This window comes from Diabrotica virgifera, chromosome 3, assembly GCF_917563875.1.
Source record: "Diabrotica virgifera virgifera chromosome 3, PGI_DIABVI_V3a".
Taxonomy (NCBI): domain Eukaryota; kingdom Metazoa; phylum Arthropoda; class Insecta; order Coleoptera; family Chrysomelidae; genus Diabrotica; species Diabrotica virgifera.
Window position 1 is genome coordinate 191,638,600 of NC_065445.1, and position 19,914 is coordinate 191,658,513.

The 19,914-nt window shown below is 32.2% G+C and overlaps 2 protein-coding genes across 3 annotated transcripts in view; one reads left to right on the forward strand and one right to left on the reverse strand.

Moving 5' to 3' along the window:
- LOC126881479 (zinc finger protein 493-like) overlaps positions 1–17,427 on the reverse strand; it is a 56,121-nt gene extending 38,694 nt beyond the window's left edge. The window contains exon 1 of the mRNA XM_050645764.1: positions 16,770–17,427. Coding sequence (XP_050501721.1) covers positions 16,770–17,214 — 445 coding nt within the window. The 5' untranslated portion in view covers positions 17,215–17,427. The remainder of the gene's footprint in view (positions 1–16,769) is intronic.
- LOC126881480 (uncharacterized) lies at positions 366–16,399 on the forward strand. Of its 2 annotated transcripts, none has more exons than XM_050645766.1 (2): positions 366–1,962; positions 16,075–16,399. In XM_050645766.1, the coding sequence occupies exon 1, from the start codon at positions 1,187–1,189 to the stop codon at positions 1,922–1,924; it is 738 nt and encodes a 245-aa protein (XP_050501723.1). In that variant the 5' UTR covers positions 366–1,186; the 3' UTR covers positions 1,925–1,962; positions 16,075–16,399. The 2 variants fall into 2 exon arrangements, with proteins under 2 accessions (XP_050501723.1, XP_050501722.1); XM_050645765.1 differs by lacking the exon at positions 16,075–16,399 and adding an exon at positions 9,897–12,758 and having other exon boundaries at positions 1,044–1,962.
- Positions 17,428–19,914: the final 2,487 nt, after the last annotated feature.

A 19,914-nucleotide genomic window follows, 5' to 3' on the forward strand; every position in this document is an offset into this window, starting at 1 on the left:
AGTACATCTCGCTATTTCGTTACAATACAACCCGGACTAATAAGCCAATAAAATCTTACGAATTTTTTGTTTCACATAATTCAATGACGAGTTCTGATGTCCACTACAAAATACATTTTTTTGGAGGTGTCTGTAAAAATTTCCCACTGTTAACTTACTTTCAATATTTTACCTGTGAATTTTACCTTATAAAAATTTTAGTATGCTTTAAACTGTACTGAATATGTTTATTTAATTTAAAAATAAAATAATTCTACCATACTTTAAAAAAATTCACAAATTATATGCTTGAAATGTTGATTTCAACCACACCCACCCCTCTTAAATATATTAAGAAAGTATTTTAGAACAGATAATAGGTACATTTTTTATGTACCTATACAAAATAGTTATTTATGAAACAGTTCGTGAAGTATGCTTTTTGCGAACGCACGAGATGTTTAGAGAATGAGCAACAGCCGAACGAGTGCTATTAATTGCTTAAGTTCGCAAAATGTACTTCATGCACAGTTTCATACAATATTTTATCTACGATAAGCAAATAAAAAAACTGTAACGCTTCGTCACTGGAATTCATTTCTATTCTACAATTTTTAGAACTTTGACATTTAAAAATTCTAACTTCTTTCAAACCACAAAACTGTCAAAAATGTTGTTGTAATTTATTGCTCACATGTCATCACCATGACAACGCGAACATTAAGGATATTTGAATATATGAAAGTGTGCCAAAAAACAGTGTGAAAAAGTAAATCGCATTTAAAATACATTGTTACTTCACGCACACTTTAAATCCTTCATGCACTGCTATCTCAGTTTTAAAAGATGGCGCCATCTAAAAAGACGCGTGAGAGCGAGTCTGAAACAAAAGTGCAATTTTCTTGCTGTAAAACAAAATCTTTTAATAGCTTAATATGCATTAAGTGTGGTAATGCATTTAAGTCCTGTGCAGTGCGCGATTGGGCCGAGAAGGTGAAAATTATAGACGAAACGAGACTTTATTGCTGTGATTTCGACGTAGATCAAGCCGCCATGTTGCCAAAAAATATGAATAAGGATGACCATAAGCAGGAAGCTTTAAAAGACATGGAAAACTCCTATCTAAAAATGTTGAATCAAGAGCTTGTAAGCGAAAACAGGCTATTGGAAGAAAACTGTTCTTTACTCCGAGAAAAACTAGCAAGGTATGAAAATCCTGGTAAAAAAAAACAACAACAATTCTACTTGTAAACAAGGTCAAAGTCCTTTCCTCGCTCCGATTCCACCGTCAACAATACAGACCACGGATAATCCAACAGTGCAGAAATCTACCAACGTAGATGGTAATACAGATGAAGCAGACTTAGTTCGTATTACTAAAGCCAGAGATCGCGACAACAGCCGCGACGTGACTGACAACACGGTAGGAATAAGTCTGCAACCTAACACCCATGTATCTCTGGGAATAGCCACGGATATCATGCGGGTAGAAGAAGAAGTAGTGACAGATGAAGTTTTTGACAAAACAAACGATGGTGTGACAGAGACTAAACATAACCAAAGTCAAAAATATGAATGGAAGAAGGTGATATCCAAGAAAAAAAAGCATCCCTCACGTAAGGATACTAGGCCCTCTCCTAAACTGGGCAGAAGTAATGACTGCACTCTAAAAGCCGCAATTTCATGTCCATTGGAGTGGATATTTATATCCGGTCTCGATCCAAAGACTGAAGCCAAGGATGTCAGGGAGTATTTAGAACAATTAAAAATTACCAATGGAATTCAATGTTATAAACTACGAACCAAAAAAGACAACCACTGTAGTTCTTTTAAGGTGGGCGTCCCTTCAAATCACAAGGTCACCTTCATGGATGATGAACTTTGGCCAAATGGTGCTCTAATAAACCATTTTATAAACCTGCAGCGCCCCACTCTACCAAAATAGCTTTGAATGGGGTTTATGGAGACTCACCACTGGAAAGTGTAAGTCCTGCGCAAGACAAAAATAATATAAATTATAATAAGACATTTTATTCAAAATTTAGTTTTAAGGTTTTATTTATTAATGTTTTGTCCATAAAAAATAAGATTAATGAGCTGGAGGCTTTCATGACTGGGAGAGAACCGGATGCACTCTGTCTGGCTGAACACTGGCTATCAGATCTGGAATACAGGTCCTTAAGAGTCTCCAATTTTCTGCCAGCTTCAGCCTTCTGTCGAACAAACTGTAAGGGAGGTGGAGCAGCCATTTTAATAAATAAAAACATTCTCTTTAAAGAGTGGCATAATGTAAAAGATCTGTCCATACAGGGACAAATTGAATTATGTTGTGCATATATTGAAAAATATAAGTTATATTTATTAACTGTATATAGGCCTCCGTCAGGCTCTTTTAACGTTTTTATTGAAGTACTGGAGGGAGCTTTACAATCACTTAACCCTACTAAGAAAATCTTGATTCTTGGGGATTTTAATATTCATTTTAATACAGATTCTCCTCACTGTACAGAATTATGTAACTTAATGCATAGTTTCGGTTTTCATCAAAATAATTTCGAAGCCACCAGACAGAAAAACTATCTCGATAATGTTTTTTCCAATTTGGATCCACAGGACCTTCAGCTACAAGTTGTTGATCCTGGTATATCTGACCATAGAGGTATATACCTGGAATTTACCTTAATGGGAGGAGAACAATTTTCTGATCCTCAAAAAGTGTTTTTTAGACCCATCACTGAGGGAGGAAGATACTTGTTCTTCTCTATGATAGAGGACATTTCATGGGACTTTATTAATGACACTAATATGAATGCAAATAATAAGTTTTCCTATTTTGTTCACATCATTTCCAATGCATTCTTGACCTGTTTCCCGGAAAAGTCTTACTCTAAAAGAAAGGGTCAGGCGGGTGTGGTGAGTTGGTTTAATGATAGCTTGAGAACAATGCGTGATAATATTCAATTTTTTATAGAACTTAATAAACAGCTTGATGCACCAAATTACCTACAGGAATACATAAAAAATATTAAAAATGAATATCAGAAAGCAATAAAAGCAGCAAAGAAAGCTACCAATGACCAACTAATTTCAAACTCTCATAACCCGATTAAAACAATGTGGAATATCATTAATGAGTATAGAGGCATCACAAAAACTGAAACTAATTCTAATATAACACCTGATCAATTTAATCATTATTTTTTAAACATTGCCTCCGAGCTGCATAGCCGTACTCCTGCACCCCACAATGACCCACTCAACTATACACCACCTTATGCTGAACAGATGTTTGAATTCCAACCAGTCTCTTTTAATGAGGTAAGAGATATTGTGAACTCTCTCAAAAATAAAAAAAGTAAGGACCCATTTAATTTAACTGTCAGCTTAATCAAAGGGATAAAAAATCTAATAATATGTCCTCTGACCAAGCTCATAAACTTATGTATAGCTGAGGGGGTTTTTCCTGAAGTTTTAAAAACTGCGGTGGTCATTCCGGTTTTTAAAAAGGGAGAGACAGATCAAATGTCTAATTACATACCTATCTCTCTGTTACCTATATTCTCGAAGATATTTGAAAAATGTCTTGCTGGAAAAATAGCAAGTTTCTTTGAGTCTAACGGGCTCTTCGTTGAATCTCAATTTGGCTTCAGAAAGGGTTTGAAGACTGTTCAGGGTATTTTGAATCTTGTAACATACATCCAAGATGCTTTTAAACAAGGTAACTATGTGTCTTCCAACTTTTGCGACCTAAGTAAAGCCTTCGATTGTGTGTCCCACGAAATTCTTACTGCTAAGTTGAGTAAATATAACTTCTCAATCTCCAGTATATCATTGATAAAAAATTATTTGACGGACCGCTGCCAGAGGGTGAGATTTGCAGGTGTTGAATCGGAGAGAGGATGCTTGCGCATAGGAGTTCCTCAGGGCTCTGTGTTGGGTCCCTTATTATTCTTGATATACATCAATGATTTACCACTTTCATGTCAAACTGCGCATTTCACTCTCTTTGCAGATGACACAACAATCTCATCCTGCAGTAAGGATTTGGTAACAGCAGTGGGGAGTTCGTGGGGTTCAGTGTCGGAGGCAGAACAATGGTTCCATTCTAATAGGCTGTTTCTCAATACAACCAAAACACAGTCCTTACTTTTTTCAACTAGAAATATTCCTGATGAACTGGACAATGCATCCTGTGCTAAATTTCTTGGTGTTCTGCTGGACCCTGGTCTGATATGGGATGCTCATACCACCTCTTTAGTGGCAAAGCTATCATCAAATACATTTTTGCTTCGTGGACTTTCATCCTGTGTTAATTTAATTTATTAATTTATTATTATACGGGATAACCCCATTAACAGAAAAATTACAGTTAAATATTAATACATTTCCAAAAGGTAATAATAAATTCAATGTGTTAAATATGACTTAATTAATCTAAAAAATATAGAGTTAGAAAAGTATAAAAACACTGAAAAATTTCATATGTCACGAAAATTAATATATAACATAAATATTGACTACAAAAAAAATATACAACATACAAACATAACACTTAAGAGTATAAAAATAACATCACAGAGCAAGAGATCTTTTTAATTGATTTAGAGTTATATTAAATAAATCAAGTTCGTAATTATTTAACAATCCCATATACCTATCAAGTGGGTTGTGAACGCCATACAATGTTCTATGGAAAGGTATTGTGTTTCCGCTTCCATACTAAAGCAGGCATATTTTTCTTTGTGTCACTCACATATCTCCTATGCTATTCTCGCATGGGGCCATAGTGCAGGAGCGAAGGATGTATTCAGACTACAGAGAAGGGCCATTCGCATTGTCGCAGGATTGCCATATAGAGCCGATTGCAGACAAGTTTTTATAGATTGGAAAATATTAACATTACCTTGCCAGTATATATATGATAATCTTATATATGTAAAATGCAATATGCATAAATTCCAGACTCATGAACAGATTCATAATATTAACACACGCTTTAGAGGGAACCTTGCCTCAAAGTTTCGTAGGCTGGAGAGGTGCAGAGATGGCCCATCATGTCTGGCTATACATTTCTTTAATAAATTACCCCTAATAATTCGAGAACTGCCCTTAGATACATACAAAATAAAAATCAAAGAACTTCTTTTGGTGGGTGCTTACTATTCTCAGGAGGAATATCTCGGGGCTACCCTGTTGTGATAGTCCTACAGCTCTCTTAAATGTTCTGTGTGCTCTTGTGTTTTTATGCTAATATTCTAACTTTGTGTTAAGTATTTAGACTAGGTGATAAAATTTTATAGATTTTACTTATTAAGTGTTAGCTTGCCAATGTATTTCAATGATGCATTTTAACAGACTTTGACTTATGTAAATACTTTGTATATTGACATCAATAAACTGAATTGAATTGAATCTATAATGACAGTTTTCACAAACTAAAAACTTATACATAATGGGTCTATTGAATAAAAAGAAGTGCAGTAGAACCCCGATTATCCGTGTGCGGATTATCCCGGCAGCGGATTATCCGTGCTATGATTTTCTATTACTTAAATTGCATTTTTGAGGTTTTATCAAAATAGCGTCACTGTAAATCACTCGACGGAAACTCTATACGTGGAGAGGGAGACTCATAATGAAAAATTTATTTTTTCTGTTGTCTTTTTATGGTAGGGCTATATGTATGGATATACATACAAATGTATTACAATAAGAAATAAATGTTCGGATTATCCGTGCTTTTCAATTATCCGTGCCAACGTCCGGTCCCGAGGAGCATGGATAATCAGGGCTCTACTGTATTTGCTTTTACTTCCTCGTATTTAAGTATTTACTTAATAGTAATTGAATAAAGCATTAAAGAAATGACTTTATTCAATTAGTATTAAGTAAATACTTAAATACTTGTAAGTAAAAGCAAATACTTCTTTTTATTCAATATACCCAATATGAGATAAAGTAGATAAAATACTGTTTTAGAGACTTGCATCCGTTTTAAAGCTTAGTATTTCTATTGTCAGCAGATTTTTTCTCAACTGGCAAAAAAGAATGCACCTTTATGTTCTCCACCTAGGAAAAAACCAAGATCAAGAACTAATGTAATTTATGAAATGTATGAAAAAAGTACATATAATTCAGCTCTCCAGGCCTATAAGGATCATGACTTGGTTTACTATTTTTTTCCAATCTCTCCTGCTTTCTGCTTTATTTTTCCAATTTGTGATTTTAAGTTCTTCTGTGTCTCTTTCAACATCTTTCATTTTCCTGATTTTCGGTCTACCTTTCTTTTTCTTTCCTCCTATTTAGTGCAGTCACTGAAGGGTTTCACCCCCGATTTCGTTGAACCCCCATCGATTTTCATGAAAATTGGTGAGTAATTAGAGGATACCTCAAGGAACAAAGGTGACATGATGCCAACTTGCGCTTTTACCCTGGGGGTGGATGCCACCACTTCTCGGGGATTTTTTTTTGTTTTTTTTTATGGCATTGACTTGGGTGTCATTTAGCCAGTCACAACTTTTTTTTTTTGTTTTCTGTTCATACATAAGGAAGGCAATGAGGTCCTTAGAGTTCCATAGCAAACTCTTCTACAGCTCTCTACTCAGTTCAAAAGCTGGCCGCTATGGACTGTCCAAGTTGCTCACCACATTTTCCATTATGTATCTTCTTCTTCTTCTTTTTTCATATGTACATAATATACCAAATTATCAGGATTAATAAGTTTAGAGATTAATTTTAGTTTCACAGATAAATTTCATTAAACAATCATATATATTCTTGCTGTTCAGAGACAATAGAACTTCTCGGGGATGAAAACTATTTTATTAAAAATAATACCAGAAGTCGATAGAGGGACAAATTATAAGCAAAATTTGTTATATAAACTTATTAAAATAAATCAACACTTTTTGAGTTATTAAAGACCAAAGATTTTATTTTTTCGTAAAAAAATGCATGTTTTAACTCGGTTTTTCACCTATAAATCAAAAACTATAAGCTTTTACAAAAAAGTTATTACTGAAATTGAAGATAATAAAAAATTGAATACATTCCTCACATAAAGAACTAAACTAATGTTAGTTCAAAGTGAGTTATTGGCAATTGAATGTGTATTTTTTTCGACGAGTACTCAAATCTAAGTATTCAAGCTTAAATAACGGGAAAACGATGCAATGTATAAAATATTCTTGCTAAACATTTGCAAAGTACTTCGGAATACCTATCAAATGAGCTTCAGAACAAGGTAATAGCGTCAAAATTAACCAAGTTATAATGAAAATAAAAGAACTGTTTCGAATTTTTTAGGAAAAAGTGAAAAAAAAAACATACGCCATTTCCACAAAAATTAAAATTTATAGTAATCCTTACAGGAAGTTCTTTATATTGGCATAAGTAATGTTTTCCATAATTTTGACCGGTTTAGAATGCATATTTAAAAAAAAAGAGATGATTTAAAAAAATCATATTTTTAAAACTATTGTAATTCTCATATTGATAATAACTCCAAAAATACTCAATATACGTAAAAAATTATATAAAACCAAATTTTAGTTTTTTCTGTGCCAAATATTTTATCTGTTTTACTATTTCTATATAGGGTAAAAAATAACCGAGATAGCAATGTTTAAATCTTAAATTTTGCTGTGAGAACCGTGCAACCGGGGTCATTTAACCTTTTATTTTTAAAAAAGTAAGGGGTTTAATAGATTAGGTTCAACATGCTTAAATAGCACTTGGAATTAACTTTCAAACAGTTTTTAGATGAACCTGATATCGTAAACACAAACGGAGTTATTAAAAAAAAACAATAACATTTTTTGGAAAAAAATTTAAAAAAATTTTGGTGCATAAATTTTAACGCTATCAACATGTTCGGGGGCTCATTGAATAGATATTTTTAAGTGCTTTGACAAATGTTTAATAAGTTTCAGCTTGAATATTTAGAGTTTTTTACTTGCCGAAAAAAATATATGTACATTCAATTACCTATAACTCACATTTTTGGTAAACACTAAAAGGTCTTTGTAGTAAGGGGTTTATTTCATTTTTTATTAGCTTGAATTTTGATAAAAATAACTTTTTTGTAAAAACTTACACTTTTTGAGTTATTGATGAAAAATTCATTAAAAACATGCATTTTTCACAAGAAAAATTAAAATCTTTGATCTTTAATAACTCAAAAAGTTTTGATTTATTTTAATACCTTTATGTAACAAATTTGGCTTGAAATTTGTCCCCCTATCGAATTATGGGGTTATTTTTAATAAAATAATTTTCACCCCCGAGAAGGGGTGGCATCCACCCACAGGGTAAAAGCGCAAGTTGGCACCATGTCACCTTTGTTCCTTGAGATATCCTCTAACCACTCACCAATTTTCATGCAAATCGATGGAGGTTCAACGAAATCAGAGGTAATAGCTCATATCCACCTTCAGTGACTCCACTAATTCCTCCCTTTAGTATTATTTTGGGAAGTATCGTGTTTGGTAACCTTTGGATATCTCCCAACCATCTCAGTCTTTATGATTTTATTATCCCTACTATATTCGTTCTCCATAGATCCTCTCTAGTTCTACATTTGGTATTTTTATCCACATTCCATTCCATAGCTTTCTTCCAAATATTTTCCTGAGGACTTTTCTTTCACACACTTTCAGCATGACTTATAATGCTATAGGTATAGGTATTATCACTGCCTTATAATATATTCTTACCTTAACCCATCTAGATATGTTCTTACTTCTTAGTAAGTTGTTTAGAGAGATACAATGATTACCAGCCATAATTCTTGCTTGGATTTCTTCTTTCATATTTCGTCTCCTAGTGAATATCGCTCCTAGGTATTGGAATCTTTCTACATCTTCGAATTTATATATTTTTCCTTTGCTGATTATTGTCAGGTATTGTCCATATATGTGTTCTCATTCCGTCCATTCCATACATTTAGTCTTTTCTTCATTTATGCATATCCCTTTCTTTCTCGCTGTCGGTTCTAGTCTGTTTAGTATTTCTTTTAATTCTTGTTTACTTCTGGTTGTCAGTACTATGTCATCTGTGAATGCCAATCATTGGTGTTTTCGTTGATATACAAGTGCTGCCCTGTTAATTTCAGCTTCTTTGATGACAATTTCAAGAAGGATACTGAACAACAATGATGACAGTGGGTCTCCTTGTCGCACCCCTTCACTGACCTTAAACTTATCTGTTTATTTTCCATTTATTTTAACCCTATACTCTATTTCTCTGAGTGTCACTTTTATCATTTTTATTAATTTTTCTGTATACTTCTTTTTGTTTTACTCTGTCAAAAGCTTGTTTTATGTTGATGAATGAGTCACTGTAAATTTACTGCATTCGTAGCTTTCCACTTGTATTTTATGCAGTAGGATAATTTGATTCACTGCGATATGTCCTCTTCTGAATCTACACTGACATTCTCCTAAATTGTCCTGAAATCTGGTTTAGCTGGTAACATATATAAGTATATATATATATATTGTTTCTTGGCCCTATGTTTATAATTAAATAAAAAAAATAGTGTCACACGAAATATTTGTATTGGTGGTACATTTAGGTTCTTTTAATTGTATGTGATTTATTGGTCAGTGAAGTGTTCAATTTAGCGACCCATCTGTTCATTAACACAAGAGTAAATTTGTATGTGTAGTTTCTTTCTTAAAAAATGTTATAAAATAACTACTGATATAACAAAAGACAAAAGTCATTTTATGCTAAGTAATGGTGGACGAAAAGTATTATTTATTATTGGATAGACAGTTCCGCCCTTGCTCAATGACGGGAAAAAACAAGCATCAAAAATACACAACATATATTTGTCAGATTGTCATTAAAAATTATTAGATTGATTGTCATAATATAAAATCACATTTTTTGACAATTTGTAATTAATTTTTTAGCTGAATGCAGGAGGTTTTTAATATAATATATTACAGTCCATTCTATCAGAAGTTTGTCCATAAAATTTGGTACCTTCGAGCCCGAGAAGCATAAAATTGTGTCCGATCGAACCCGATGATTGAGACAATGGTCTAATAGATCCAGATGGGTATGAAGATTATTGGTTTTTGAAGAATTTATGATTCAGCCAGATTGGATCCGCTCTGCCGATTGAATTAAATGTGAGGTTTTTCCATTTATTATCTTGATTGTTCTTTGTTTATCCTTCATATTTATTTCCTTTCAACAAAGTGCCAATAAATTATTAGATTTTTGAGGATTTTGGGGTTCAATTAAAAATTTTGATTTTGCGCATTGAATAGTTGATTTATAACCTATAATTTTATTTAGCTAAAAAATAATTACTTATTAGATTGATTTGTACACCTTTGTGTGTATGCAAATATGTATTTGAGTGATTTGGAGTATTAGTTTGTGGAATGCTATACGATTTCTGATTATTATTAGTAGATATTGCTATTATTATTGGATTTATTTAAATATAAATGATTATAGGACCATAGCCAATATTCGGCTAAGTTTGATTATTAGATAAAAGACAGATTTAGATTTGACTTTTATTACTTGATTGCTTAACGTTGATTTTTGAGTTCGTACAATTAAATAATATTATTTGCTACGTATTTTGATTAATATAAAGCTAAAAATGCCTATGAAAGCTTCTGATTTTCGTCAATTATATCGCAAAAGAGATATAATTGAACAAAGATTAAACAATTTTATTAAATTTATAGAGTCGATGACAAATATCGCGATTAATGATTTAAGCGAAGACCATTTTTCGCAGATAGAATTGAATACAGAAAGAACTGAAAGTTTGTTTACTGAATTTGATGAAATCCAAATGTCAATTGAATTAAATTGTCAGGATCAAGATATTCAACAAGAGTATGCGAAAAGACAACGATTAGATACTATATTTTCAAAAACTTTGTCTAGAGCAAGAACGATGTTAAAAAGAAAATGTTCCGATTTATCCAGTTCACAGTCGAAAAGGTTAGACATAAGCCATGAATATAGTGGATTAGAAGGTGTCAAATTACCTCCTATTCAGTTACCTGTCTTTCATGGGGACTATTTGAAGTGGATTGAGTTTAAAGATACTTTTGAAGGGTTAATTCATAATAATAAAGTATTGGCAGATATTCAAAAATATCATTATTTACGTGCGAGTTTAAAAGGTGATGCATTGAAAATTATACAAAGTTTAGATTTTTCTGCACAAAATTACAATTCTGCATGGCAGACTCTATGCAACAGATTTGACAACTCTCGGATGTTAGTAAACAATCATTTAAAAGCTCTTTTTGAGATTGAAAATTTAAATAAAGAATCTGCATTAGGTCTTAGAAGCATGATAGATTCAGTTAAAAAGCATTTATTCGCTTTAAAATCACTTCAACTACCGACTGAACATTGGGATGCTATTATGGTGTATTTGGTAAGTGGTAAATTGGATAAATTTAGTTCTAGGGAATGGGAAAAAAGAAAAATAGATAATTCTTTGCCAAGTTTAAACGAATTTCTTGAATTCTTGAAGAATCGTGCTGATTTTTTGGAAACTATAGAGTTAAGCAATGTGACAAAACCGGATTATAAATCTAATTACCAAGATAAACGCTCTAGATCTCTGCTAACTAGTAAAAGCAGAAGTTGTAATTTTTGTAAACAAAATCATTTGATTTACCTATGTGAAGAATTTCTTAAACTTTCAGTAACCCAAAGATGGGATAAAATAAAACAATTAAATTTATGCCGAAATTGTTTATGTACCGGACATTCCTACAAACAATGTAAATCGTTCGGTTGTAAGATATGTAAAGCCAAACACAGTTCTCTTTTACATGAAAATAAACCATCTGATATTCATGTTAAAGAAAACAGTTCAATTAATTTCAACCCGAACAATGATTCCGAGAATGAACCAAATAAAGTTAAGTTGTCAACTAATACTTCAGAAAATAATGTTAATAGAAATGAGATTGTTTTAAAAAATAATTGTTCAAATAATGATTATGTACTGTTGAGTACTGCTAAAGTTAGAGTATATGATAGATACGGAAATACTCATATCGCACGAGTAATCCTAGATTCAGGGAGCCAATCATGTTTTATTACAGAGGATTTTCTAAGTAAACTCGATTTAGACACAAATAGAGCAAATATTTGTGTTTCAGGAATTAATAATTCCGTTTCATCTTTAAATAAAAAATGTCAATTAAAAATTGGTTCTATATTAAACAATTTTAAGTCAAATTTACATTGCATAGTGGTGCAACAGATTACTGAGAATTTGCCAACTTATACTTTTAATGTCTCAAATTTCTCAATACCCCCTAATATAACTTTGGCAGATGATTCATTTAATGTAAGCAGTAAGTTAGATATGTTACTTGATGCTAGTTTGTTTTGGGATATAATGTTAGATGGTCGCATAGATCTTGGAAAGAATTTACCCTCCCTCCAAAATACGGTTTTTGGTTATATTGTGGTTGGTAAAGTTCCATATCCAACAAAAAATCATATTAGATGTCATTTTTCACAAAGATTTAGTAGTGATGATTTACAATTAGAGAAATTTTGGTCTGTTGAAGAGCCAAAGTCTCATATTTCTTATTCAAAGGATGATGTTTATGTTGAAAATCATTTTAAAAATTCATTTTCTCGATCAGAAACTGGTCAATTTATTGTTAAAATTCCCTGGAAGGAACATCCTTCTGTCCTAGGCGATTCTAAACAATTAGCTGTTAAAAGATTATTGTATTTAGAGGATAGATTTAAGAAATGTCCCGAACTTTAAAATGGTTATTTAAATTTCATGAAAGAATATTTAGATTTAGATCACATGTCAATTGATTATAATTTAGATGCGGAAGGCACCACAGAACCTAATTATTTTTTACCACATCATGGTGTTATCAAAAATGAAAGCCTGACAACCAAACTCCGTGTTGTTTTTAATGGTTCTGCCCCATCGACTAATGGGAAATCATTGAATGATATCCAATATTCAGGACCAGCAATTCAAAATAATATTTTGAGTATTTTGATTAGATTTAGACAACATGCAGTTGTTGTTGTTTCCGACATCAGCAAAATGTATAGGATGATACTTGTTCATCCCGATGACAGAAGAATGCAAACAATTGTCTGGAGGAATAGTCCTTCTCAGCCAATTTCAATTTATAATTTAAAAACCGTAACATATGGCACGGCCAGTGCGCCATATCTAGCCATTAGGTGTATCCAGCAATTGTCATTTGATAATAAAATCAAGTTTCCTGAAGCAAGTGAAATTATTCTGAGAGATTTTTATGTTGACGATCTCATTACTGGATTTTCAAGTGAGGCTGAAGCTATTAAAAGATGTGATGAAGTGGTCAAAATATTGAAGTCAGCTTGTTTTAATTTAAGGAAATGGTCTTCAAACAGCCAATTGGTATTAGATCACTTTAAAGATTATTCCGATCCTTTAAAAGTACTTAATTTAGGAGATCACGAGTGTATTAAAACTCTTGGTATTCAATGGTCTAGTAAGTTAGATATTTTCAGTTTTCATGTTGAAAACCCTGATCTTTTATCAAAAATAACGAAGCGCACAATGCTTTCTGCAATCGCAAAAATTTATGATCCTTTAGGTTTAGCCAGTTGTTGTATAATCCTAGTAAAAATTATGATTAAATCTCTTTGGTCGTTAAAACTTGATTGGGATTCCGAAGTCCCCTCTGATTTGTGTGATAAATGGAAAAAGTTCCAGTCTAAGTTATGTCACTTAAATGATTTAAGAATTCCACGGTGCGTTCTGAGTAATAAACCTAAAATAATAGAATTACATGGATTTAGTGATGCTTCACAATACGCATATTGTGCAACAATTTATACTCGATGCATTGATTCACAAGGTTCTATAAATGTTCATTTGTTATGTGCTAAGACTAAGGTCGCCCCAGTCAAAATATTGACTATTCCTCGATTAGAATTGTGTGGTAGCTTATTATTGGTCCAACTTATGAAATCTGTTTCAGATTCTGTTACTTTTCAGTACACTCCATCTTATTGGTGTGATTCACAAATTGTTTTGCATTGGCTCAATAATGACCCAGCAAACCTTCAAGTTTTTGTTGGAAACCGTGTTGCAGAAATTCAAAGATGTACTACAATTGAAAATTGGAATTATGTTAGCTCGTCTGAGAATCCTGCAGATATTGGTAGTAGAGGAATTTTGCCAGACCAATTAGCTCACTGTAAGCTCTGGTTTAATGGCCCTCAATTTTTATCAACAGATTTTGATAAAACTAAGTTCTATGATTTACTTGATATATCAAACCTTCCTGAAATGAGAAAGAAACCTAAGGCATTAGTTTCTATAAAAAATGATTTCAATTCACTTTTTTATAAATACTCGAATCTGAACAAATTAATTAGAATTATGGCTTATTGTAGAAGATTTGTTAATAATTCAAAGTCAAAGTCTAATAGTAGAAGGTATGGCCCGATTTCAGCAATCGAATTTACTGATTCAGAGGTTTTTCTTGTTAGATTAGCTCAGACAGAAAGTTTTGTTGAAGAAATTTCATTATTAAATAACGGTAAAGACCTTTCGTCAAAGAGTAGATTATTACCTTTAACGCCTTTTCTAGATGAAACTGGATTATTGAGAGTAGGAGGACGTCTTAGAAAATCTTCTAGGAATTATGATGGGAAACATCCCTTACTATTAGATAAGATTCATGTTTTAAGCAAACTAATATTGAGACATGAGCATGTGCAACTTCAACATGCAGGTCCACAACTCTTGTTAGCGACAGTTCGTCAAAAATTTTGGATAATTGCGGGAATGTCCCTAGCTAAAACAGTTGTAAGGAATTGCATTAGATGCTATCGGTTTAAACCCAAACCTGGTTCTACGATTATGGCTGATTTGCCAGAACATCGTGTTAATATATCACAACCTTTTTTCATAACTGGATTAGATTACGCAGGGCCAGTTACATTAAAGGATAGAAAAGGTCGCGGATGTAAAACGTATAAAGCGTACATATGTTTATTTATTTGCTTCGCCACGAAAGCAGTACATTTAGAATTAATTAGTTCTTTGACATCTGAAGCTTTCATGGCAGGCCTTAGAAGATTTGTTTTTAGACGCGGTAAACCCGGGCATCTGTATTCAGATAACGGTACAAGTTTTGTAGGTGCCAAAAATGAACTAAAAATTTTGTATGATTTCATTAGAAAATCAGAGGATGAAATTGTCACCTCTTGCGCAGCTCAGAATATTATATGGCATTTCATTCCTCCTAGTACTCCAAATTTCGGGGGATTATGGGAAAGTAATATAAAAGGGGTAAAATATCATTTATCTCGTATTATTGGTCAAACCCTTCTAACTTATGAAGAATTCTGTACATTTTTAATTCAGATTGAAGGCACTTTGAATTCACGTCCTTTATATGCTCTATCATCTGATCCTAACGATTACACTCCTTTAACTCCCTCACATTTTTTAATCGGAAGACCGATGACCGCTGTCCCTGATCATACGTTTCAAGGAGAGATAAAAATAAACCAATTGTCCAGATTCCAACTGATTCAGAAATTGTTGCAAGACTTTTGGAAGCAATGGTCAAAGATTTACCTGAATGATCTCCAACAACGTCATAAATGGAGAAGTAGTACTTCCACCATTCAAGTCGGATCTTTAGTACTCTTAAAATCTGACAATTTGCCCACTTGTCAGTGGCAGTTAGGAAGAATAGTGTCTGTTCACCCTGGTGATGATGGTGAAATTCGAGTGGTAACTGTTAAAACCGCTCATGGACTTTATAAACGAGGAATAACTAAAATTTGTCCATTACCATTAGTTGAGACTTGTTTCTAGTGTTCCTCATTAACTTAGGTGATTTGTGTTTGAACGGTCTTGGAGCAGTTCAAGGCGGGGAGTATGGACGAAAAGTATTATTTATTATTGGATAGACAGTTCCGCCCTTGCTCAATGACGGGAAAAAACAAGCATCAAAAATACACAACATATATTTGTCAGATTGTCATTAAAAATTATTAGATTGATTGTCATGATATAAAATCACATTTTTTGACAATTTGTAATTAATTTTTTAGCTGAATGCAGGAGGTTTTTAATATAATATATTACAGTCCATTCTATCAGAAGTTTGTCCAAATGGAGAAAAACAGTAATTTTTGCTTAATAAAGTTTTTGTAAAATGTCTTTGAGATAGATACTTATATGGCAGGTTTCACCTAGGACAAATAGTAGTTTATTCTGTGAATAAAGATATTCGACCAATAAACTGACATTTCTCCATTTTACTAATGTCACATAAGACTTATTTTAGTTGTTTATTAAATAAATACTTACTCTTCAATTAAATTGGCAAGATAACTTCACTACAAATATTTTTAAGAAAGTAAATTCGTAAGTTTTACTTTAAATTATCAAAATTATATTGAAACAAAATATAAATATAAACGTCTACAAATTTTAATCAACGAATAACTATTCATTGGTTTATGTGTTGTTGGTAAATGTTACAAGGTTAAACCTTGTAGGTAAATGTTTTTTAACTAATACTTTGACTACTACTACTTACTTTGAAAAATAATCTCTTTCAAATTAAAAGATAAAAATAAATAATCAGTACAATCCGCCAAGCGATATAGCTGGCAGGTGACCTTGCTCGAAAATACACAATATGAGGTTACCTGCCATATCTCGCTTGTCGGATTGTAACTGAATAAAAATTAATATACATTTTAGACACACTCATTAAATCTATACATAGACAAAAACTTACGTTCTGTATCTGTGTCAATGTTGGACAGTAATTTTGCTGTTTTCATACTTCTACAATGTCTTTCATGATCTATCTCAGTTGAAGCTTCTATCTCTAATTTTACATCTCTCTCCGAGTCTAATTCTTTCGTATTTGGATTATGAAATAGATCGTCACACCCATGGTTTACTAAATTATGTTCATCCAGTTCTTGTTTGATTTCTGTCTTAACTTCTTGCATGGTAATGCCAGGGAATATATTATCATCTTGTAACATATGTTCTTCTATTTTAATATCGTCCGAACAGTATGAGTCTGATAAAGAATTCTCTGCGTAATTAGTAAGGCTGCATTCTTCCAGTTCGGATTTGATTTGTACATTAACATATTGTTCTAAAGAATCTCCATGTTTATCACATACTAACACATTTTGTATTCTCTTTATAGAATCTTCACTTAACTCCATTTCGAATTTAAACTTAAATACTGGTTCCAATACGCAAAAATGTATTAATAAATAATATTAAAAAAATAAATATTCGTTGATTAAAGTTGTTGTCGGTTGTATATATGACAAATGACATGACTTATTTGACAGTTGACAGTACAAAACACAGAATAGGAAACAATGGACCGTGAACCGTGATAGTGTTGACGTCAAATATTTTTCCAAACAAATAAAAAATCAATAAATGTTTGACGTCTGTCAATAGGGCTTTTCATTCACAGTCATTTGTTTCGAGCTTCTGTCATGTGTCACATAACATTAATATAGCTTACGCCCGGTTTCATAATCACCTTAAAGCACAGATCACTTAACTCTCTTTAGATGTTTCACGCAGGTTTCTCAAGGTCATCCTAAACTAAATGTCATTTTTAGTAATGATACGTTTTTTGAGATGTCGCCATGCACCTGGAGTGAAGATTTCTTCTATATCACTGAGTCTGAGTGTCATTATAATTTGTCAATTGTCATCATTGTCAGTATGCCTTTATCTTTATGTCAGTAAATGTTTATCTGATTGTTAGCAATAATAAAAAATCCTTATTTAGATAAAATGGATTCAAATACAGTTTTTGAAACAAAACGAATGTGATTTGAAGATCCCTAGGAAGATAAAATTCCTACCTTACATTTGCATGGTGAGTTCAACAAGTATTTGTTATTAGAGAACAAGTAACACAGTTAGTGGTGTAGGGAAGCAAACGAATGTAACACCAAGTAAGTAACCCCTACTGAAAATATATAATTAATAAAAATTATTTTACGTGAAATGAATATGGTTATTATCAAATCAATTATATTAATTTTTTGTTTTAGTTGAAAGTCCTTCAACAAGTAGAGATGCACACATGTTTCAATCATTTGAGATACCCTTTTGTAGAAGTATTTGGAACTCAATTTGGAAGATAACTATTAATAATTTCATTTGTAAAGATACGATTTGTAAAAAAGTATATACAAAGTGGTTTTGCTGATATTAAATAAATAAATAAACATACATTGTCATGTCTTATTTTTTCCCAAATGGTATTTTGTATATTTGAAATTAAAAATAATTTGCATATTTTAAAACCAAATTATTTTTTTTCTCAAATATTTTAACTTAACATTTTCTTCCCACCAAAATTACATTTTGAAATTCCCGCTTGCATTAGTTCCGATACAAGCGGCATGGAGCGCTGTTTTTCATATTTAACCAAAGCGTTATCGTGAAACATCTAGAGGAGGTAGGTGATCTGTGCCTTAAAGTGAACATTAACTAAAGTTCACTTTAACGTTGACATTTACCCATATGAATTGCATTGACAAGGGTACCAACTTAAAACTTAAAGTCCACTTTAACTGATTATGAAACCGGGCGTAAGTCATACCTTATTGGCATATACCAATGATACAAACCAAAGACGTATGACGTAGATATATTAATATTATGTGACACATGACAGAAGCTCGAAACAAATGACAATCGATGAAAAGCCCTATGGATTATACACGTGATTTGTGTAATCATTTTAAATTTTATTTTGTTTTAACTGCGTTTCTTCAGGTTCTTAACCAGTCCTATTTGGACATATGGTGGAAAATATACTATGAGCTGATTACAATCACGGGTGCAGAACACATTACGGGCCAGTTGTTCGAACGCTAATCAAAAATGATCATTATTAAATATTTAATTACAATTATATTTGATTAAGCGTACTTCTGACAGATGTCACATTTTGAGGTTATTTTGAAATTGTTGACTGATTTATTTTATTATTTTGGTTTTAATGTAAAATAAACTATAACTAAACTCTTTCTGATGTTAATTTCTTGTTTTTACTTACAAATCAATAATAATAAGCAATTTTTAATAATTTAACAGCTGCGGCTATATTTTAATTACTGCTTTACCTACAATCAATGAATGATTAGTGTTTTACATGACATACATTGTATTTTTGATGTCTCGATTTGATTCTCATCAAGAAAATTGATTACAATAAACTGATTGATTATAATCAACTTCTTGATTAGCGTTCGAACAACCGGCCCTTAATTTTGTAAAAATTAACGCTGTGCCTAGGTACACGCGAATTCAACTTCATCAAGCCAATGACGTCATTATTTAGCGTGCACAGTGTCTGTATACTTTGGTACACGCTATTTTGATATGTTTAGTGTTTGATAGAAAAATATTTGTTATTAAGTGAAGGGAAGCAGAACTATTCAGATGTTTCAAACTTAATTGTAATAAATCAATGTATATATAAAAGTATATATTCAGATTAGCAAAATAAATATGTATTTAGTTGACATCACATTACGTACAAAATATTGTTAATATAATCGCTGTGTCTAGGTACACGCTAACGTGTACGCAAATAAAAAAGTTAGGTACACGCGAAACGTCATCAAGTCAGTGACGTCACTATTTAGCGTGCACTGTTACTGGTTTTTTGCATACACGCTAAGTCGCGTGTATTGCTGTGGTATTTAAGTATATACCGCGAGTATCGGAGAGTCAGAGAGTGTTACAATTTGTTTAATCGCGTTGTATTTACACTTTCATATTGATTATGGTTTGTTTTTTAACCAAGAGAAGTGATTCAAATTTACCGCCCTGTAATGCTTGTTTGTAATTGGTCCAACTGTAGGCAAATTTACTCCACTGTAATA